General features: G+C 33.6%; 2 protein-coding genes and 1 long non-coding RNA gene across 3 annotated transcripts; all 3 read left to right on the top strand.

Moving 5' to 3' along the window:
• On the top strand, nt 1-6,889 carry LOC141670702 (uncharacterized). The gene is made up of 2 exons (XR_012554683.1): nt 1-642; nt 6,603-6,889. It is a non-coding gene; the product is annotated as an uncharacterized LOC141670702 (long non-coding RNA).
• A 3,717-nt stretch (nt 6,890-10,606) lies between these two features.
• Nucleotides 10,607-13,639, top strand: LOC141670688 (ABC transporter G family member 14-like). Its single transcript, XM_074476644.1, has 5 exons — nt 10,607-10,855; nt 10,965-11,724; nt 12,059-12,235; nt 12,389-12,576; nt 12,741-13,639. The coding sequence occupies exons 1-5, from the start codon at nt 10,700-10,702 to the stop codon at nt 13,383-13,385; spliced, it is 1,926 nt and encodes a 641-aa protein (XP_074332745.1). The 5' UTR covers nt 10,607-10,699; the 3' UTR covers nt 13,386-13,639.
• Nucleotides 13,640-17,487: 3,848 nt separating this feature from the next.
• Nucleotides 17,488-21,281, top strand: LOC141670698 (putative zinc finger CCHC domain-containing protein At4g19190). The gene is made up of 7 exons (XM_074476655.1): nt 17,488-17,796; nt 18,080-18,142; nt 18,590-18,744; nt 18,889-18,999; nt 19,312-19,513; nt 20,264-20,378; nt 20,487-21,281. The coding sequence occupies exons 1-7, from the start codon at nt 17,578-17,580 to the stop codon at nt 21,161-21,163; spliced, it is 1,542 nt and encodes a 513-aa protein (XP_074332756.1). The 5' UTR covers nt 17,488-17,577; the 3' UTR covers nt 21,164-21,281.
• The last annotated feature ends 2,889 nt before the right edge of the window (nt 21,282-24,170 follow it).

Genomic DNA, 24,170 nt, shown 5'->3' with positions numbered 1-24,170 from the left:
AAAAATCATGGAGTTCGGAGACTTGTTGACGGATATGGTGCTTATGTTGATGGCAGTTTCTACTGGGTAGAGAGGATGGAACCTAAAAGTATCTTTACTACTTTGAAGAGTAAAAATCTGAGGATCTTGTCTTTTGATTTTGAAAGCGAGGTGTTTGGGGAAGTCAGATTGCCGGTAGGTGTTCCCGACTGTTTAGGAACGATTACGCCATTTCAGCTCATGGAATTTGAGGGATTGCTTGCCTTTTGTGTTTTAGACACGTTTGACTCTAGTGACGAGGATCTCACGTATCCTTACTGTATGTGGTTGATGAGGCAGGAAAATGGTGTAAGATCTTGGACTCTGCGTTTTAGGACTGTACTCAAAGAAGGCGGGACACCGGTGAATATAACTAAGAATGGAACACTTGTGATAGAGATATTTCGCATGGGGAGTCCTGACATTACAAACTTAGTTTCCTATAATCTTAAGAGCATGATTCGTAAATATCATGGTTATGGTAAGCCCGGGGGTCAAGAAGTTATAAATTCTGCTCTTTCTCATTCTACTGTTGACACTTCGTTCCCCGAGAGTTTGATCATGTTCGAGGGAGGAAAATCACTGGTAAAATCTGCAAAGTGAGCAGTCATCACTTTTCATGTGGTAAGTGGTATCTATCTTTATAAATTTACCATGATCTGTAATCCATATTAAACATCTCTTATATTTTGCACTAAAATGTCTGGTTGTTGATTATAAACAATATAATCGAGTTTTTGCTGTGAGAAGTCTATATATTGGTATCATGTAAAATGTCTGAGTATATTATGATGTATAATCTCTTTTGCTCTTTCTGTGTTTATTGTTTGAAGAAGTCACTTGTACTGAAATGTGGTTATCGATTAGTTGGTGACGGATTTGTCAATATGTTTGACTAATTCTCCAAATCCTTAACACTTAATTTTATGTGTTCATATATTCCTCCCTCTTTCATCTAACACCTACCACAACTCCAGTTCTCCCCAACCACCGAAATGAATATAAGATTCTTACATAGTTTTGCTGTTTAACTATATGGGTTTCCAAGTGCGACATAATCTTATTTATATATACAGGGGCATGTTCAGCGGGTAACCCTATCCGTTGAGTAACTTAGTAACTCTTAACTCCGTTAATATCAGTTTATAAAAGTAGTTACAAGTTACTTTTTCACGTATAGATTTGTATATCTTTTTTTTTCTTTCGTTTTTTAACTTATGTTGCTTAACTTATGTAATTATCTTATTTGTTCTTTGTATTCTTCAATTAATTTATTTGTTTAGTACACTTTTAATGTGTTCTTTAGTTTTTTTAGTGTACTGTATATCTTCAATTAGAATTATCTTTTATTAGAATTCTGATTAGAAAAAAATTTATATTTAATTTTTTTTATGTAGTGTACCTTATTTTCTAGTGTTCAGGATTTTGATTTTCTACATAATATTTTATGTGTTCTCTAAATTTTTTTGTGTAGTGTACCTTATTTTCTAGGGTTCAGTATTTTTTAAATAATATTTCATGTGTTCCTTCTAATCATTACATGTGTTCTGTAATTACTTTTACAGAACACATAATGAATAATAAAGGTTTTGCAAGTGTTCTGAATATTAATGCTATGTAATATAGTGTTTTCTACTTATTTAAATGAGTTCCTTAATTTTTTATAATATATAATTCTTATGAGTGTTCTATAAATTTGGATTCTATTCACTATTTTTATCTAGTTTAATTTATAATTTTTTTGTTTTTTATATTCTAGTGTTCAATAGTTTTTATTTAATATTTCATGTGTTCTATAATTACTTTTACAAAACATAAAATGAATATATTAAAATTTTATCAGTGTTCCTGGCAAATCGGATAACCGGATCGGTTTCGGATCGAATCAATTTCGGATTATGATGTAATTGGAGGCCATTCGGATCGGATGTGATTCGGTCCGGGTTTAATTCAGATTAAAAGCGGATGAAATTCGGATAAAAAACGGATAAAATTTGGTTCAGATAAAATTCGGTTCAGATATTTTCGGATTATAACTTATTTTTTATTTTGTGAGACTTAAAAAATATCTTTTATTAAGTGTAGTACTTTTAATTTAATATAATGTACTTTTACAAAATATTATGATTAAATAATTATATTATCACGAACATAATTACTTTTAAGTATGAATTTTGCTTATTTTGGATCATATTCGATTCAGATAATATATGATTCGGTTTTATTCGGTTCTAATTTATAATCAGATCTAGTATTTCAGATCAATTTCAGCTAAATTTTCGTTTCGGGTAATTTTCGGACCGGATTAATTTGATTTTCAAATTATACATGGTACTAGAAATATATACATCAGATTATACATGGCATTATCCGATTATGTATTTCTAGTACCATGGTACTAAACTGAAATGAAAGGAATTATATATATACATGGTACTAGAAATACATAATCCGATCCGATCAAAAGTACATCAGTCCTACCAACATCTGGTCAAAAGTGAATACATCAGTCTATCCATCTAGTCAAAAAAGGGATAACAATATACAAGTGAAACTCTCCTGGAAAATCGGCACTCTACTATGACCATTTGTAACTAGAAGGCTAGACTACTACATCACCATCTATGAATCAGTCATCTGTAGGGGTCAAGTCCCTCACCCTCGCCCTCGCCATCGCACGCCTGACGATATCTTCCACCTGTGTCCTGGACACCCTGCCATCCCTATCTCCACGAAGAGATCGGATCCTCAATCGAGCCCTGAGCTCAATCCTAGTCAGCCCTTCCTAGCAGCTCGAGGGATGGCAGCTCTCCTCTCGCGAAGAAGTGCAAACCTGGTAGCTCTCTCAGCATCCAACTCTCTCCTCGCCTCATCCAATCTGGCCTCATTCAATCTCGCCTTATTGATGTGACTTTTAAGTCCCACTTTTCAGGGAGTGCAAGAAGAAACTTCAAGTTAGAATCTTCTGAATCATATTCTTTATCGACCAGTGACAAGTCATTCAACAACTTTTGAAACCTGTCATATATCTGAATCAAGGACTCGTCAGCTTTTGAGTCAAAGTGTTCATACTTCTGAGTGAGTATTGTCCTTCTGTTTTTCTTGATAATAGTGGTGCATTGACATTTGACCTCCAAAGTGTCCCAAATTTCCTTGACAGTTTTGCATCCAATAACTCTATTGGACTACTTACATTGCTAATGCTCTTAAGTGCTTTCTTCCGTACGTCAGGACATGGCTCATAGTTGGCCACTGCCGAGGCCAGATTGGATGAGGCGAGGAGAGAGTTGGATGCTCAGAAAGCTACCAGGTTTGCACTCCTTCGCGAGAGGAGAGCTGCCATCCCTCGAGCTGCTAGGAGGGAGCTGATTAGGATTGAGCTCAGGGCTCGATTGTGGATCCGATCTCTTCGTGGAGATAGGGATGGCAGGGTGTCCAGGATACAAGCGGAGGATATCATCAGGCGTGCGATGGCGAGGGGAGGGACTTGACCCGTACTTATGACTGATTCAGAGATTTTGAACTAGCCTTCTAGTTACAGATGACCATAGTAGAGTGTCGATTTTCCGGGATAGTTTCACTTGTATATTGTTATCCTTTTTCTAACTAGATGGATAGACTGATGTATTCACTTTTGACCAAATGTTGGTAGGACTGATGTACTTTTGGCTGGATCGGATTATGTATTTCTAGTACAATGTATATATTTGTTTCCTTTCGGTTCAGTTTAGTTCGGATAATATATGATTTGGTTTTATTCGGTTCCAATTTATAATCGGATCTAGTATTTCAGATCATTTTCGGCTAAATTTTCGGTTCGGGTAATTTTCGGGTCGGTTTAATTTGATTTTCAAATAATTATCGAATAATATGATTTGGATCTTGTATCGGATCTCGGTTACATGAATTTCGGTTCGGTTTTTTAGATCCAGACCCATTTTGCCGATCTAGTGTTCTGTATATTAATATTTTTTAAAAATATTATGTTCACTAATTTTTACCTGTTTAATAATAATTTTTGTGTTGTTTACTTTTTTATTTTTGTATCATGTATTTTACCAGTGTTTTTATTTATCTGTATTGTACATAATGACAAACTCACAAACATAATTTTGAACATACATGAGCCGCTTAATTAGGGTTACTGTATGGTTTCAGTTTCTTTGTAATATCCGTGCATTAACATCGTGTAACATACCTATCAAAAATGGTATGGAACGTTGATCTACTATTAATCCAATGGCTACAATGCAGTTACCTAGTTACCCAGAAAAAAGAGTTACCATTTGATCCTGCCTCTATATATACATACATACATACATAATCTTTATATATATATATATATAAGATTAAAATGTTACTTGGTATTTAGACTTCAAAATTGATATAATATTGAATTGCACATTGGTAGCTTGATCTAAGCCTAAACCATATTTGTTGCAACATTGGCATTTGACTATCCCAAACAATGCATAACCCTTGCAATCTTCGTACTTAGAGGTTACCCTCTTCTGTTTGTAAGTAATAAAAGACTTATAGAGTTTAAAATTCAGTCACTCAAGACATGTTAGAATACTCTAACTCTTGTGTTGAGCTCAGCATGATAATTAAAAAGAAAAGTAATCCCAAATTCTGAAGCATAAATATCTAGTGTAGTCTATAATCCACATAACAAATTATCATCAAAAAGGGTAGGGCTGTCCAGTTAGTTTTGCTATGATTTACCTGCACTATGCTCTATTACAATTTCGAGCTTCAACACCCTCTATATCATTCCCTTTGCCTTTACTGCTGGATCTATACTCAATACTCCTTCGAACAAGAGTTACCCCACTGAGATACAACTCCTTACAAAGGATGGTTGCATATATTTTTCAACCTCTGGAGGTTACATTAGGTTTCTGCTTTATTGGGTTTTATGTTTTACTTTTAAAAAAACCCATCCGTAGAATTTGAATCTGAATTCTGGTCCAACCAGACCTGAGAAAATAAGATGTATAATACCTCAATCAGCAGGCTCTGTCCAAACATAAAGTGAGATGAATTTTTGCTAGGCCATATTGTTCTTTACCAAGAATTTATTGTTAAAAGTGTTTCATCGATCACCTAATACTGACTACAAGTTAGTGATATTCCTATGTGGCTCAACGGCCATGTGCTTTGGTCAATTAGAGGCAGGCTGGCACGGCCTGAAGTTCTTTAAGATATCTTCTCAGAAGAAAGTTAAGATTGTGATGTCAACAAGCAAACAAGCAAGAATATATGATTATGGGGGTAATGTACTTACGCTTCTTAAGAGTTAGAACTGTATATGCATTGCTAAATTATGACCTTTGGTTGGGCGGATTATAACCAAAAGTGTCGAACTAGATCGGTTATTGTATCAGTGGATCTGCATGACTATAGTTTAGGTAGTCGCATGGATACTTGCTTGTGGCCCTATTCACGAATCCCGACACCCAGGCTAGTTTTACTTTTACTTATGTGTTATAGTTCTACCTGTTAAGTTTACATTTCATGCTGTAGGATTGTATCTGACTCCCAATCAATTGTCGAAATGCAGTTGACTCTGACATAAAATGAGTTGAATGCCCCAATACTTGTAATTAATTTAGTGAATATTTAGTATTTGCAAACATTTTTATTCAAATAACAACTCAAGACTTAACAAGTAGATAAAATAAATATGTAAATTAATAACATCAGGAGTTCTTTGGGCCAATACTCTCCATTTGTTGCACTCTGTGTAAGAGTAGAGATTAGCAACTCAAGACTTAGCAAGTAAATAAAATAAATATGTAAATTAATAACATCAGGAGTTCTTTGGGCCAATACTCTCCATTTGTTACACTCTGTGTAAGAGTAGAGATTTTGAACATATACAAGTATTATGGTAAGCTGATGAGCTATTTTCACTTTCTAGGGACAAGCAGGAAGTAGGAAAATTCCGTCTCTGTGAATTGGTTCAACAGACAATTTAGACCTAGTAGATAATTCATTTTGAAGTCCTTTGTGAAATTTCATATTTGTTTTTTTTTCTTTGCTGAGTGCAATCTTCATGTTGAACTGTGGTTTTGTTCCCCAATAAGAAATAAGCTGTTTGGGGAAGTTGTTAAAGAACGTCACAATAGTCTAGGCACAGTTTCTCACTAGTATCGGGAGCTGTGAATTGAACTAGACGCAGAGTTGTAATCAAGGAATTTAGATAGTATATGCTGTTTTTATAGTAGAAAAACTCTGTCCTGAGAGGAACATATAGAGCCTTTGCGTTTAGCTGGTGTAATTTTTTAGTAGAAAAAGTTTAGGTAGAATGTTATTGAAGTTGATAAGTTCTCTTTGAGCATAGTCTTGTTTTCTACATGTATTGCCCACATAATCTGTATAACTTTTGACCATAATTTCTCGCTAATTATTGAAGTGTTGAACAGTTCTTAGACCAAAATTTTCTTTTCCCAACCAAAATAAGCAATTTTGTAAGTCGTACTCATACAGGTTCCAAGCATTTCTTAATGTATAATTGTGTGTTGCATCCTGATATTACTATCTCAAGGGCTTATATTTTTTGTTCTGGAACCCATCTGCAGTTGCAGGTAAAGTTGATGATTGGCTATGGAAGTCCTTACTTGGGATAACATTAACTCTAGAAGGTGCATCTTATATAGAAGCTGGTTGAGGCGGTAGGCTTTGCTAAGAGAAACATGTGGAACTACTTTTGAAATCCACATGGTGTAATATATGAGTAGAAAGACATGTCTCTACAAGTACTTGCGTTTATCAGATGATCTATGTTAACTTGACTCTCAATTGCAACTTCTATCAGCATAAATAATATGCGTTCTCTTTTATGGATACTCGTCACCTTTTAATCAAATGGTGACTGTGCTGTCATTAAACAGTTCAGCCTTTTAATATTTTTAACTATATAAAGATATTTACTTTCAAATACATGCAAAACAATGAGCAAGGATGGAGGGAGTATTACTATTAGAATTTGTCATCGTATCTTCTTCTTCTTGGTTGTGTATCCTAAACTTCTTTTCCAATAATTATTTCATCAACAAATGTAGGCATGTGTTTAAATCTCACCACTTAAGTCAAGATTAGTTGATTAGATAATTTAAATTATTTACATCTCTAGGTAAAGTTGAAGTGTCATCTTGTGATTGACTACACTAGAGACTAAGAGTATGCATGTGAGGTCCACTCCAAGTCCCAAGTATAAAATAAAAACAAAGTGAGTTAACTTTTCACAAATCATCAACTTCCTTCTTCTCTCTTTGACAAAAAGGACCAAATTATGGTACTCTAATTTTTGGAGGATATAAATAATTGCTATACACAACATGGAGATGGTGAGATCCGAGTGCAGAAAGTGCAACTTACCAACTACAACAATAATGACCCTTCTTCTATACCAATGGTTTTCACATTTTTTAAACTTTCATAGTTAATCAAGGCTGTTAAAGTAAGAATAATTATATACTAGAAGCATTAATGATTATGAAAATTTTAAGAAGTTAGGTCATTGCTATAAAGGGTGCATGTCCACAGAATTTACCCCTTCTCCTGAGTTTTAATTAGGAAGAAAAGCAAGTGGTGGGTGAGTAAAGTAGTTTCACTTGCATTCATATTTGTGCTCCCCAATTTTTAAAAGGAGCGAAAACAAGTGATAATGAATGTAAATTTAACGAACTTTCGTTCCAAAACTTTCACTCGGGAGCGAGGCCTTATAGACTGTGGGTTTAAATTGTAGTCTTGTTTAGAACTACTTAAATTACAATGCCATAGCCTATCAATTGACGCCATGATTTGTGAAATAATAGTTGACTCTGCGGACATGACTTTTTTAATATATGCTAATAAGCCACAAAGACGTTACAAATTACCAACATGGAGGAAGAAGTGGAACATGTGAACTATTGGAACCTGAACATCGATTTTTCGGCACTAAGACCTCGTCTTGGAACATAGTTAATACCATTATCTGATCTTATTCTTCAAGAACATGTCATACGCGGTTGCTGTTTGCAAGGAATATAACATTTCTATTTCACAAACTCAAAGTAACAGTGATTCAGATTTAGGGCATGAAATAGCTTGAGAGCTAAAATATCCTTAAAATGCAGACATGTCAATCTTCTGAGAATAAACATAGCTTAAATGTGCCATATGATACTGTATCATTTCAAAGATAAAATGTTGCATAATAACTAATCTAACATTAAAAAAGACAGTAGACAGTTTCAAGTTGCATACCTTAACCTCAGATTAAAGGAAGATATTTATCTCGAATCTCATCGCCAAAATAGCGATACATAACTGCAAGACTACACTTTGATAGCTTGTTTTAATGTGTTATCCATCTTTACCAAGAGAATGACATTTTAGTTTTGCAAAAACATAGTCACTGTTGGAATAAGTTCTGTTAGTGTTGCAGACACATAGTCACTGCTGGAATAAGTTCTGTACCCAGACAGACTATTTGATTGATAGACTCGGTCTGTTTAGCTCAAACTGATAATTTGGCTAGCGTGTGAACATAAATAATCACTAGCTACAGATCAACATACTAGATATATATAAATCACTAGTCACACAAATCACTGATTACAATTCATTAACAAAGACTTGCATGGTCCCAGTACTACGAATTATTTGTATCTGAATGAACATCTACATTTATTGTGTATTCCATTGTATCTAAGAAATTGACTCATATCTGTCAGATTAAAACTTGGTTTTTAATTAAATTTGACTCAGACACTGATAGAACACTTAGAAAACTTGGGCTCGTATTACTGAAATGATTCCCACTTAATCTCATTGCAGCTCGGACAGAACTCGGCTCGGCTATGTTCATTTGCAGCTAATGATTCCCACTTAATCTCAGAACAGAAAGATTATTTGTAATAATTTAAGCCAACGTAAGAGGAAACAGTAGTACCATTATCTTGACTATTAACCGAACAACCTGAAAGAATATGAGAATGAATTTCTAAATAAACAGAACATGAGGGTTGATTAGATTTATCGATGGTGTTAGAAGAAGAATCCACACAACTTGAGCTACAGATAAAAAGATTTGAAAGCAAATAAGAATTTATTGAAAAAGAATCCTTTACAATGAATGTTAGAAATATAAAAGTCGTACTCAGCGCACATGGGCTACACATGGCAACCATATCCAAAGGTCCGAAAAACGGCAAAAACCGCAGTAACGAAAAAGGAATTTAAGAATCAGTTGGCTTTGCAAATAAAAGCACCCCATTCATGTTTTTTTATGTATTTGATTTCTAGACTAAAATAAAAAATAAAAGTCTACCTTCTATCAGAAGCTTATGGGTTTTCCCTTTTCAACATATTCTTGTTCTTCTATGACTGATAAAACAAAGCATATATGCTCCACCAATGGAATTAATATCATAATAATACTAGGCGCTAGCTCTTCATTTCAATATCCTCAAAACTGCACCACAAAGTGATTCTGATTACATATTTATAGTCTGCAGATACTAATTAGTAATGGCCCTCTGCCATTGAAACCATTTGTTGCATGTAAAATGCACAGAAGGAAAACAAGGTTCTTGAAATAAATATATGGCCAGACTAAAATATAATAGCCACTACAAACAAAAGATTACTGATTGCCAAAAGAAGAAAAAGATTATTCAACGAATCCCTAACAAGGATGAGTGAATCGAAAGCTGGAAACCACTATCATTATCAAGATGTGCATGTACTATCATATATAACTTCAAACGTAAACAGCTCAAGCATATTTGCATATTATATAAGTCAAAAACATGATTAGATAATTCAAAATAACCAACGAATAAAGTTTACGATGATATCTTATTTTAAGTTTTTTTTGCTTAATCATCCATCTCATCAAGTGGGTATTCAAGTAAAAATAATGATTTTGTTTAGTGGACTGTCTCTCACTCTCCACATTTTGAGTTTGAGATGTAAGTTTATGTGTCTGACCGTACAATGCAGTCTTCTGAATGGGAAAAGACTTCAAAGAAAACTAGAGCAAGAATCATATAATGGAGTGAACGAAGTATATGCCAATCTGATAAAAGGGAAGGGTAGAAAAGAAAGAGATTCACAAATAATGGACCAAAAATTAGTGTTAGATTACAGCGGTGGGAACCTGGGGCCAGTATTTCAGGAAAATTTCTACTTATGTACCTAGTTGATCTCGAGACTCGAATACACCAAATTATTTAAGGTAAAATGTACATATTTCGCAAGGCATTTCCGGTTTTTTTAGGGGCTTTTACATTTTAATCACTAACACATGTCTCTACTCAAACTCGAAATCCCGACCAATTGTAACCAGACTATCTGTTAGGTTACAATGCTAGAAACTAACAAGTAATTTTTTAAAAGTAAACCAAATAGGCCCCTAATGTTTGTAGTATTACTGTATCAGTTAATACAACTGACCTGGCCTAAGGATAGTATGACCATTCAATAAAAATAAAAAGGTGGGTTCCTACAAAAGAAGCTAGGCCAACATCAAAGTCTTTTAACACATGAGAGATCCTCTAGTGTTTGTACATGTTTATAAATTTACATGTTTCCCATTCACTTTGAGTAACCAATCCTTCTGCTCCTTCCCTTTCTCAGCATCAACATCCTTTCATCCAAAGAGCATCAACATCAGTTCCAACAGGTCATGTCTCTCCAGTGTGCTGGGAAAAATCCTGAATATAATGGCAGCGAAGGTTCACCGGTTCTTTCAGAGCCTCGTAACACAAAATATCCTGATAACCCTGGACAAACTCACTCACGGACCTATCTACAAGTAGCATCATACCCTATAACTTTGAAGGTATATCTCTGTAAGACTTGTGACTTCCTACATGAATAAATTTTTTGTAATAAGTGCGACTTTTTTCGATATACATGTACTCATTTGAATACCATTCTGCCACTTTCAGTTCGAAGAAGTAGTGTACAAAGTCAGCTATCACCAGAAAGACAAGACAATTTTAAATGGAGTAACAGGAATGGTATGCCCAGGAGAAATACTAGCTATGTTGGGTCCATCAGGAAGTGGAAAAACTACTCTGCTTACAGCACTTGGAGGCCGCCTTACAGGGAAACTATCAGGCAAGATCACATACAACAGCAAACTGTTTTCAGGATCAATCAAACGTAAAACAGGATTTGTAGCACAAGATGACGTATTGTATCCTCATCTAACAGTGACTGAAACTCTTGTTTTCACTGCACTGCTAAGGCTTCCGAAAATGCAAACATATGAAGAGAAAATCCATCATGTTGAATGTGTTATTAGTGAGTTGGGGCTGACCAAATGCAAGAACAGCATGATAGGTGGTCCACTATTTAGAGGCATATCAGGAGGGGAGAGGAAGAGAGTGAGCATAGGACAAGAGATGCTAATTAATCCAAGCTTATTGTTGTTGGATGAGCCTACCTCAGGTCTGGATTCAACCACAGCTCAAAGAATACTGAACACACTTAAACGACTAGCTTGTGGTGGTCGAACTATTGTTACCACAATTCACCAGCCCTCTAGCCGGCTTTACCATATGTTCGATAAAGTACTATTGCTCTCAGAGGGATGCCCCATCTACTATGGTCCTGCATCAACTGCATTGGATTACTTCTCATCTGTTGGTTTTTCCACAAATATCTCTACTAACCCGTCTGATCTACTCCTTGATCTTGCAAACGGTAAGTGCGCTAACCCTTTTTTAATTCCCTGTTCATACAGTCATACTTACATAATGTTCTTAAATCATATTATAAATACAAACACTTTTATATGGGTGATTGTGTCATCTTAAGGTTCTATATGGGAAGAAAGAACTGTTTCCATTATTAGCAAGAGAGGTCCTAGTAATAATGCTCCTTCCCCTTCTTATAAAAGTAAATTAGTTAAATCCTACTCCCATCATCCCTTTCTTGGAACAATGTACAGAAACAAACTTGTTCAAACTTAAAAATTATGTTGTTTTACATAAAATAAACCGTGTCTAGATTCTCATGGAAGGTGTGAAAACCTCAGGAATTCGGCCTGATTCAGTACAAGTAACAGAGCAAGGTGATGCAACAGAACAAGAACAGAAGTCTGTAAGAGAAGTACTAAAGGCAAGCTATGACACTAACATTTTCACAAGGTTGAGGGCTGAGATATGCAGTGCTGATGTTAATAATTATAGCCCCACAAAATGTGATTCTTCAAGTAAGTTGGTGCACTAAAATTATCACTCAATGCTCACATATAGTAGAAATCATTTCAAATATATATATATATATGATTGAGAAATGAGCATATTTCAAACTCTTCACAAGAAGGCAATGAGTAGGATCTCTTACCTTTTCCATAATGATGCAGAACTCCGAGTAAATTCAGAGCAATGGTGCACAAGTTGGTGTCATCAGTTTAAGGTGCTTCTTTTGAGGGGATTAAGAGAGCGGAGGTATGATGCATTTAATAGGCTAAGGATTTTCCAAGTGATAAGTGTCGCCGTACTTGGTGGACTCTTATGGTGGAACACCCCTACGTCCCATATTGAAGATCGTGTAAGAATCTTAATTTTTGAACTAATTATGCTTCTGCAGTAACGCTTGCAGTAATCATAAAACAAATATTCAGTATCTTCAATCGAGGGTCATTTTTAGTGGCCCGGAGATTATGTTTCTAAAACTTACACTAACCAGGGTCCATGACTGGTTTTTATATGCAGATCACCTTGATATTTTTCTTCTCGGCCTTTTGGGGATTCTACCCTCTTTACAGTGCTGTTTTCACATTTCCCCAAGAAAGGAGAATGCTTATAAAGGAAAGATCATCAGGAATGTACCGCCTCTCATCATACTTCTTAGCCAGGACAATTGGAGACCTTCCATTAGAGCTTGCACTCCCAACTGCTTTTACATGTATAGTCTACTGGATGGGAGGGCTTAAACCTGATCCTTTCACATTCATCCTCTCTCTTCTTGTTGTTCTATACAGTGTCCTTGTCGCCCAAAGTCTCGGACTAGCCTTTGGTGCCCTACTCATGGATGTTAAACAAGCCACTACTTTAGCCTCAGTTACTACCCTTGTTTTTCTCATGGCTGGTGGGTACTATATTCAACAAATTCCTCCTTTTATAGTCTGGCTAAAGTACTTGAGCTACAGCTACTACTTTTACAAGCTTCTTCTCGGGGTCCAGTACAATAATGATGATATGTACGAGTGCTCAAAAGGTGTCTATTGCAAGGTTGCAGAATTTCCTGCGGTGAAATCGGTGGGCTTAGACCATCTAGCCATAGATGTTTTTGTTATGGCTCTGATGTTGATTGGTTATAGGCTCATTGCATACCTAGCATTGTGCAGGGTCAGTTGAATATGATTCAGCACATAACCCATTTTGCCGAAGGGGGATTCTAAAGAGTTCCCCATCTCCAGAAAAGAAAATTAATGTTACAGTTTTTGGCGAGAAATGCTGCCAATTTTGATTGTTATCAGTTGAGAGTTGAGACTTACAGGTACATCCCTTCCAGCAGGGGTTTGTAATAATACTGGTAAGGCTAAATCACCCTTTAAGCCACTAGTTTTGTAAATTTGAATTTTTAATATACTTATCTTCTGAAGACGTTTCACCAGACACTTTCTGACCAAATTGCAAGAAGGTAAACCTTGTTTTAGCAAAAAAATACGGTTGTATACAAGGTATCCTCGTGGCAAACGCTTTTTTCCGTTCAAATCCTCAATGCTCCTCCCCTCTACCCAAAAAACTATGCATGATACCCACTTACAGACGGTAAAAAGAGATGTTACATTAGGAAACAAATTGATTTTGATTTTTGATTCATGATTATTGTTAAAAATAAATATTGCAGCCATTTTTATTTTTGAAAAAATAAGCACCTGCGATAATCTAATAGAATCATACATAAGACTCTCAGACACAAACTCAGGAGGGGTAATACTCCACTCCCGTAAACCTGACCTAGAAGACGTCGCTCTTGCTAGCTTATGAGCAACGACATTCGCAGATCTATGAACAAACTTAACTAGCACGTTTTCGAAGTGCTTATAGTAATCAACACAATCAATAACTATTGTGTGAAAATATGACTCTCCCTGGACTCCATTGCAGGCATCGGCCAATTGTTCAGCGTCTGTTTCGAACACACAATTCTTGAAACCCAGTTCTTTAACCCAAGATAGTGCTTCTCTTAAGCTTACTGCTTCTGCCTCTCTTGGCTGTAGCAAAGAGCCAGTTAATTGGCTACGAGCACGTAGAAAACCCCCCTGATCATTTCGAATCACTGCACCTATCCCAATACTATTTCTCTCCACGAATCTGGCAGCATCGACATTAAAATTGTTATGAAGGGTGAACAATTTTAGATGGGAGAAAAACTAGTGGTAACAAGTTAAGGTTGAAGTTGAGAAGCCATAACACTAATTTCAAGTGTCAAGGTGTTCGGCACTGAGTACACTGACCATCAAAATCGAAGACACGATATGCCCCAAAAACACACATCTTAGAAAGTTCAAACTTCTGAGATAGAGTGTCTGACTATTTGAATTATGTGTATTATTTTTTGTCAGGATTTGAATTAATGTATCACTTAGCAACATATATAACATGCATGTATTCAGTATAACAAGGAGAAAAAGGAACACAACATATAAAAAAGAAACAACTGTGAATACTGAATACTGTAACATAAATTAACATACGTACCTCCAAGGAAGGGGCAAAGACTCCACAAGACCCTCCACTTGATTTTAATACTTCACAGTAAAATTGTAATTTATAAAAAAAACTTAATATCAGTTTATTACTTTATACAAAAGGAAAATTTGAGATTGATCCCCTTAATATAGAGATCCACAAAAGCATACCCGGCCCGGTTTTGACCGGTATTAAAAAACGGGGTTTAAGCGGGTCGGTTTTTTGGGCATTGTCTTTGACCGGGTCAGACCGGGCCGGACGGGGCTTTCTTAACAGAGCATGTTTGGGCTCTCGAGGCGGATATAACTGGGTTTTTTTCGGGTCGGATCAGATATGGCCGGGTCGGACTACATATGTTAGCAACTAGATCATCATAAAAATGTATTAGTTTAAATAGAATATTTTATGCATTTCTACCATAATATCATAATTTGGGGAAAAAACGGCCAAAATCTCACTAACGCGGTAAAATGACCCTTTTTATTATTTGTAAATGTAAAAAATAAATTGCCTTTCCTATCAAAATATAAACGCAAATTTTTATGGCGTTTCTTAGGAATGCCCAACTTGATTGACTTTTGAAATTTAACAGAATATACACAATTTTTTCATACGTTTAATCAGAAAACACAATTTTTTTTTGTGTTTCTTTGTCTTCTAACGCAACAGCTAATTGCGTTTCTGAGCAATTTTAACAGGCCAGTACCTAGGCCCATTAACATATACACCAGTATTTAAATGTTACCAATATGTGTGATAAAAGACGATTTTCCTCTTATTATGATATTTTGAATAATTTAATTTCAAATTATGAAATTAAGGGTCATTTTTTCAAATTTGATAATGATAAATTGTAATACATATTCTTTCTTGAAAACGTCAATTGTGAGAGCATATATTCCAGTAAAATAATTTTTTCTATTTCTATAGCATAGTAAAAAAAATTAATAAAATAATTTTTCTATTTCTATAGCATAGTAAAAAAAATTAATTAACAAAGCACCAATATTTCACTATTTAATTTAATAAAGTAGAAAAATTAAACGGAACATGCCCGAAAGAATATAGATTTTTTCAAAAGACGAATTATTTTACTTTAGTATAATTACAAAAGATAAATACTAGAGTAAAACTACAAAAGAAAACAAATAACAGTACAACACAAGAATGCATATCAAAATTGGTGGGTTAAATGATAATTTTGTCACGAACGTTCACATTTCAAGTGGATCATTAAATTTAAGAAAGATTCAAATGAATAATTCAATCGATTAAATCTTGCAATTCGATGCTAAAAATTAAAAAATTTACACATCTATTATGTTGAGTTTGTCTTTAACGGAAATCCGTAAATAAATTTGTTTAGTAACTCCACGTTCCTTGTTACGTAAGAAATGATTTCTGAATTAAAAGATTAAATATGAAAACAATCATTGAACTTATGTCTAAGTTGTTAAACTCGAAAAATTTACGATTGAATCATTGAATATAAAAAAAATATTCTATAACCATTAACAAAATTACAAATAAATAGTGCATCTTTTATTTAAATAAATTATAAAATATATAAAAAAATTTATTGCCTAGTAAATAACCTACAATTAAATTTCACCCACAAAATAATGTGAGTTTTACCTTTTCTTCTTTCAGATTTAAATTTTACTCGATATAATAAAAAATTCATTAAATTTGGGTATATAATCTCAATTCTCTTAATAATTTCATCGCCCTAAATTAGTATCAATAAAATTTATATGTTAATCATTTATATCAAATATATTATTATTCTTATAACATTCATTAATAATATTATCTCACAATTAAAACAAGTAATTTAATTGAAAAGATAAAATAAATAATATTAACTTAATTGAAAGTTTTTTGAGTTAAATGACCCATTTGCAAGTTGGATCTATGTTGGATAATATTTTAATTTTTGAAGAATCATGTGAGCATTATACGTCATTTTTTCATTTATTTTGTAACATTTTTTAACGACAATAATAAGAATGGCAACATATCGAATCATATCGGGTTTTGTAAGATCCAAATTTGATCTGTTATGTATTGGTTCAGATCGGGTTAGGGTCCGGATATTAAAACAAAGATTTAAATTCGATCCATCGGATCTTTTCGTGTTTCGGGTTTAATTCAAATATTTTAAAAATAATTGCTTAAAATTAAAGAAATTTATACTAGTATACAAACAAGTTAGGTAACAATTTTTTCAATGTTAAGAATACAAAACTGATACTTTATATATAGTCAATAAAGGGTTATTGTACTGTTCGAGGTCTTATTTTTCTAAATAGAGTTTAAAGTTCTCATGACTCGTGTGCGTTTATTTAACTAAAAAAAAATAATATTATGTATATTTAGATAATTCAATTCAATATTAGTATGAAATATAATAAATTTAATAATCGATCATTATCCAACATCTCTGTTATAACATTAAATATAATTATTTGATGTCTACAAATCAGGTATTATTGTTATAAAATTATGTAATATAAGAATATGCTATCGGATTTTTTCGGGTTTCAGATTCGAATCGGGTTTAGAACGAATTTCAGATTTCGGGTCTGATATTGGTTTAGTACACCTAAGATTCAAATCCATATTCCAATTTTTTCGGATATAAATATAAGATCCGATCCAAATCCAAAAAATTGGGTTCGGGTAAATTCGTTGGGTCGGGTAAAACTGTAATCAATAACCCGATTAAAAGGGCAATTTACCTTACCGGATTTCTGACAGCCCAAAATTGGTAAAGCCAAACAGGCCTTAATTTTGGTGTGCATAATTATAAACCCTTAGTTCAATCAAAACACAAAATTAGGGCAAAAAGATGGACGAAGAAGAAAGAGGACCAAAGCTAAGCAAGAGATTCAATGACAATAAAGAAGGAGAAGTTGATTACAAGACCAAATCAGGCACAGCTTGGTCCCACAATTTCCTGAATCAAAAGCCATGGCATCCTCTCTCTTATCCCAATCAGCGTCGCAAGTGGATCGCTGAGCAGACCCATGCTCAGCGTGATCGTAGAGCTGAAGAAGTTGCTCGTGAGGTAATTGCGTCTTGTTTTTTTGGAAAAATCTTGGTTGGTTTGGCAAATGGAGTGTTTTTTTTTAAGATTCTTGAGTGCCCTTTTGTTTGAATTGAGTTAATTTGGCTGTTTTGGCAATTGGGTTGTGTTTTTTGAAGAATCTTGAGTGCCCTTTTGTTTTGATTTGAGTATTTTGGTTGGTTTGTTTGATGGGTCAATTTATTTTTAAGAATATTGAGTGCCCTTTTGATGATTTTGGCTAATTTAGTTGTTTTTGGTTGGTGGGTCTGTTTTGTTTGTGCAGTATGCTCAGGAGCAGGAGTTTTTTCGACAGACTGCTCTTGTTTCCAAGAAAGAAAAGGAGAAGGTGGGTATGACTATATGTATATGAATTTTAGGATGATGCTCTAATGTATAATGTGGATTTGTTTTCTGGAATTATGAGTTCGAAAATTAGTATATTTGTTTCTGACTTTTGTGCTTGTTAAAGTATATTGAAGAGTTAAAATTCTTGATTTTTTAAAAGATCAGTTCTGTACAATACTACTGCTTATGGTGAATTATAATTAGTTGTTTGAGACTTTGAAAAATTCATATTAAGGAGAATCATCAAATTATATTGGTAGCTTACATTGGCAATGATTTGAAAATTCTAGCATATGTAAATTCCAAAATGGACTTTGATCATATTGCTTGAATTATGTAGAATGCTTGAAAAATGCTGACTTGTATTAACTGCACGTGCACAAGTATGTGCTGCTGTGATGTTAATCTATAAATTAATTGATTTAAAGCTCACTTTTTAATCCTTTAGATGGAGATGATGAAAGCTGTCAGCTTTATGTACGTTCGTCCGCCAGGTTATAATGCAGAGAGCGCCAAAGCTGCAGAAATTGCTGAGAATACAAAGAAGCAGGAACCAGACAACTCTTCTCAAGATCCAGCATCAAATGCTGAATCTGTTGCACTGTATTGGCTCTTGCACTAAAAGACTTCATTTTGTTCTAATATTTAATTGATCAGTGATTGTGACTATTAAGTCACTGCCCTCATTATGTGTTATAAATTATAATCATTGAGTATCTGAAATATAAAATTATACTTTTCTTGTAGGCCCTCGGACTTCCCTGCAGTTGAAGAAAAGAAGAAAAAGAGGGTAAAAGACATTTATGGCCGTGCTTTACCAACAGAAGAACAATTTGATATTTTAAAAAATGCCCCAAGGTATTTTTAGCTTCTAGGAATGCTCAAGTGGTTTAGCAATTATGTAACTTATTGTTTAACAAGTGTATGCTAGCCTTGGTGACTAGGTTCCTTTCTTTTGGAGTAACTACAAGTACCTTGACACTATGTTAGTTTAATTAATTCTAAAATCATGTAACCAAACAAAGGAACTCCTTTTGGTTCCAATGAACTTGTGGTTATGTTGGTTCATCAAAACAAAGAAGGCCATAATGTTGTAATGTTGAGTCCAACTACCCACCTTCAGAGTTGAAGCAGCTGAATAGAGCATTAACTTTGATGTGATTTTTTCAGGTTGGAGACAGGTGTGATTGCACGTGCAAGACCATTTGGAATTGAAATACGGAATGTGAAATGTTTAAGATGTGGAAACTATGGGCATCAAAGTGGTGATCGGGAGTGTCCATTGAAGGATGCCATAATGCCTAATGAAGAGAGTCGACTGAAAAGAGATGACCCCCTAACAGTAATATTGGATCGCACAGATGCTTCGGAGGTGATGTTGCTTCCTTGTCAGATTTTCAAAAGATTGTGTTTAATATTGTCTAATTGATTGTTTCGTGATATTTATCGTTTTGATTAAATTGGTTCACAATACTACATTTCAATCATGCAAGTGGAGCTATCTGAATAAAATAATATTGTTAAACTGAATAGCTAAGATTTTAACTTTAGTCTTTAAAGCTGTAGGCCTGTAGACTATACTGAGTCTCATAGTGCATGAACACAATTAATTGTTGTACTAGTCATAATATATTTCAATTCTGAGTATTGATGTCAAATTTAGTTAATATGGAGAAACGAACTAAATGAAATTTTATATGTATTAGTGTAATCTGGAGATATGAACTATATATTATAGTAGTATATAACTAAAGAGTGGAGAAAGATTCAAGAATTTTGGTCTCTAAAGCTGCGGACTTTAGTCAATCTCATGGTGTGTGGACAGATGATTAATTGTTGTACTGGTCATAATTAATTGCTGCTGTGAGTTATGATTTCAATGTGGCCAATTTGTGAAATGCTCAAGTAACGGTTGAAGTTTATGCAATGAAGTTAGAAATGTGTTGATCCATACATTATATTTTGCTAATATTAATAAATCATTTTTGTTTTTGTTTTTTTTTTATATTAGAAGTGGGATTAATGCAAGTTGAGCTTTTCGCTAATGTTTCTTATGTCCCTCGCTAATTAAGATAATAATAATAACCACATTATTCCATCTAATGTGTACTGGGTCTTGCAGCCCTTGAAGTGGGAACTGAAGCAAAAGCCAGGTATGAGTCCACCACGTGGTGGATTTAACCCTGATGATCCGAACCAACAGATAGTCGCTGAGGATATATTTGATGAGTATGGAGGTAAATTTAATTACTGTTTCTATATTTTTTCTTTCATCAACTTGACTGGAAAGTCTGAAATACATAATGTTGAACATCTGTTTATTCCAATTCCAATCTGGTATTTAGGATTCTTAAGTGGGCAGAACATACCTGACTTATTGGCCAACTTTTCCACAAGCAAGACTAAAAACAAGAAGTCGAGTAGCAAGAGGAAGCAGAAAAAACACCTGTCACCCCATATTACTGAGACGAGAGATCGCGAGGAAGAGAAATTGTCTTCGAATAGCGATGAAGAAAGGAAGTCAAGAAAGAAGAAAGAAAATAAGGAAGAAAAGAAAAGGAAGGGAAAATTATATGAAGCAGATTTACCGAAAGATACTGGAGTTGATAGGCGACATAGGAGCAGAAGCAAAAGACAGTATCCAAGTTCTCCTGAAAGTACAGATTCTGACTTGAGACATCGACATAAACAGATTAAAAGGAGAAGTCATTTAAGTCCTCGTGAAAGTTTAGATTCCGATGGGAAACATCGACATAAACAGAGCAGGAGTAGACATTTAAGTTCTTGTGAAAGTTCAGATTCTGATGGGAAACATCGACATAAACAAAGCAAAAGAAGAAGACATCATCCAAGTTCTCCTGAAGGTTTAGATTCCAATCAGAGACACAGACACTCACAGAGCAGAAGCGGAAGGCATTATTCAAGTCCCACCATCGAGAAACATAGACATAGAAGTAAACATTATAATCACCATAGTTATCATAGGCACCGTCATCGTCAACCGTCAGACTTGTCGGAATGATATCTTACCATCTACATTTTTCTTGTATTGATGATCGCAAGTCAGGAAGTATCTCTTGATTCATGCGTGTGTAATTACTTGATCAATTTTTGTATTCTATGTCAAGTTTCGGCCATCATATTCTTCAGACTTTGTTTCTTCATGCACTAGCACCTTCATTTGTTGTATTCTCTTTGATTTTATCGTCCTTATTCCTAAGAATCTAACTAAAGATGGCTCTCGTGATAAATTATTATGATAGGAAAAAGAATTTCGCATTGTTTTCTAGTATTGGACATTGTATTGTAACATGGTATTCAACACCCTACAATAGTTTTAGTGGTTTATTAGATGGTAACAGAATCAGGACCATTATAGACTCGAGATTAACAAAAATAATCAATACTTAGTTTTTGCAGATTAGTTGTGGATAGGTAAAAGAAAATTCTACTTTTCCTACTGACATCGATAAAATTGAATTTTTTTTCTACTAATTTATTAAGGTCAATGAAATTTTAGAATGTATCGTTTGAAATTGTTTTCTACTAATTTTTGAAGTTCGGTGAGATTTTAGAATTTATCGATTGTGTATTGAATGTCCTCAAAAATATAGCTGCCACCTGACAATTGATGTAAGACGCAGAATTAAATTATATAAGCAAAAATAATACAAAATTGAACTTTTATAGATATATAATCATGTAATTGGAAATGTGTCTAGTTGCATGAGTTTCAATGTTACATTGTGATAGCATCTTATGATTTTGATGAACCAACTAAATCTTAAAGGTGTGATGTTTGCTTACAAAAAACAGAAATATGTTGTTACCTGGCTATACTTGATGTTTCAGTAACATAGTTTAGGCCACTGGTGTGCTGTTTTTATTCAATATAAGGTCATGCCTTATAGCAAGAGTTTGGTCCAAATTCGGACTAACCCTTCTCCAACTCCAATAGTTTGATCTAAATTTTGGTCCAACTCTCAAAATATTTATTTAATTATTTTAAGGTCTTATAATAATAAATATATTATTTTTATATGATGTAAGATATTGTCTTTATATTTTATTATTATTATTATTAATTACTTGTTTTATTTTAAAATTGTTAATAAATAAATAATAGAATTCAAGAAATGCAATGATATTTATTTAATTACGTTTGAATGTTTTTTAATTTAAATTATTATTTAAATATTTTTTAATTTAATTATTATTTAAATAAATAATAATAACATCCTAATATCTGTTAATTGCATTTATAAATACCCGAAATCAAAACTTTATGTAATAAACTAAAATAAATACATTAAAAACTATTATTTTAATCTCGGTCCAAATTTGGACCGATGAATAGTTAGGCCGGCACTATTCATCGGTCCAAATTTGAACTGAGATTTAGGCTACCGTTGGATGAATTTGGATCAAAATTTGGACTAAAATCGATTCAAATTTGGCCCAACAGCAAATTCTTCGATAAACATTTTTTAATAGTGAGATTTTGAAGAGAAACAAAAGGTGATAAAGGTTAGGGTGAATGCGATCAATTAATATATTTAAAAGTGAGAACCAGTCAATACAGTGTAATATAATAGTGCTATTATAAAATGAGCAGTAAAACAAAAGTTTTTAAGGTTTGATTATAATTGCATTTCGTGTATTTAGGTCGGAAATATCATTGATCTAAAATGTTAAAGGAGACAAAACCCGCCTCATGTTAACTGGAATTGAACCCAAGTACGTTCATTTATCAATATATAATATTATATTTTTTTTTGAAGCAATCAATATTATATTAAAATATTACTTGTGTTTTAAACATACATATAATTTATAATATGTGAATGTCATTTAATATTGAGATATTTTGTTTAATTTTAAATATAAATATTGTATTATTTGTGGAGTTAATATTAATCAGTATTGTAATCAAACGTAAAAATGCTTGCATTAATGTAAAATCGGATATTTAAGCATTTAGTAAAGTTTAAGTGGGTTTAAGAGAGGGCTTAAGAGATTTTAAGTGAAATTTAAACGGGTTTTGACCAATTAAACGGGGATTAAAAATAATTAGAAAAATGTAAATATTATTTTTAAAAGATGTGTATTTGATATTTTTTAAATGTTACTTTATTTTTTTAAGTTGATTGTAACTCTGTAAATGATTATTTTGTTGGTTTATTATAATATGTGAATGTTAACACTTTATTCAAAAAATATTCATTATTTTTAATATATACATATTTATTTATTTATAATTTGATTAATGACCCGCTTTTAAAACGACTTAAAGATCCATTTCAATGCTTAAATCCTAGAAGATAATCTCACCGTTTAGGTCCAATTTATATTTTTTTTCAATACTTATATTAATAAATTGAATTTAAATATATGTTCAAACATAATTCATTAGTAAATCATTATCTTATTAATAATTTCTATGTTAAAAATATGTCAACCGTCGTTGTAGTTGTTTCTCTTCTCTCCGGCGCTTCCGTCGTCCCCAACATCTTTAAGCCTGATGTGGTTTTACGTTGAAGATACACCCTGCCCTGGGTATCTTTATTTGCATTACTATCCTGTTCACTCGAATCATCTTGCTCATTTAATCAGCGGTGTCTGATACATGCTTTTATACTTTCACTTAATCGCTAGGGGTGTACACAACTCGAGCAAACCGATCAAACCGACCTTATTTCGGTCAATCCAAACTGATTTTTTTCAACCCGATACATATTTGGATTGAAAAAATGTCAACTCGATTTAATAGGGTTGAATATGAATTTCGATATTTTTAAACCGATCCAACCCAACCCGCTTCGCTATCGCTTCTATGTAGCGGTCGAAAAAGTAGTATTCCTGCCATACTATAATGCCTGCCTTGGGAGGACCGGTAACAAATAGTCCCTCCCTGATCGTGCTTAAGATTCTTTTTCTAATAGATTAAAAATATAATTACACGTTAATCTGTTAATTTTACAACTATGAATATGTTCAGCCATAATAGATGGCTCATTTATCTGTAGTTT

This window comes from Apium graveolens, chromosome 1 (assembly GCF_009905375.1).
Source record: "Apium graveolens cultivar Ventura chromosome 1, ASM990537v1, whole genome shotgun sequence".
Taxonomy (NCBI): Eukaryota; Viridiplantae; Streptophyta; class Magnoliopsida; order Apiales; family Apiaceae; genus Apium; species Apium graveolens.
This window is presented reverse-complemented; position numbering and strand designations above follow the sequence as displayed.

Coding starts and splice junctions, on each gene's coding strand:
- LOC141670698 (XM_074476655.1), top strand. CDS start 17,578: ATGGACGAAGAAGAAAGAGGACCAAAGCTAAGCAAGAGATTCAATGAC. Junction 18,143..18,589: donor CCAAGAAAGAAAAGGAGAAG/GTGGGTATGACT, acceptor TTAATCCTTTAG/ATGGAGATGATGAAAGCTGT. Junction 19,000..19,311: donor ATTTTAAAAAATGCCCCAAG/GTATTTTTAGCT, acceptor TGATTTTTTCAG/GTTGGAGACAGGTGTGATTG.
- LOC141670688 (XM_074476644.1), top strand. CDS start 10,700: ATGTCTCTCCAGTGTGCTGGGAAAAATCCTGAATATAATGGCAGCGAA. Junction 11,725..12,058: donor ACTCCTTGATCTTGCAAACG/GTAAGTGCGCTA, acceptor TGAAAACCTCAG/GAATTCGGCCTGATTCAGTA. Junction 12,236..12,388: donor CACAAAATGTGATTCTTCAA/GTAAGTTGGTGC, acceptor ATAATGATGCAG/AACTCCGAGTAAATTCAGAG.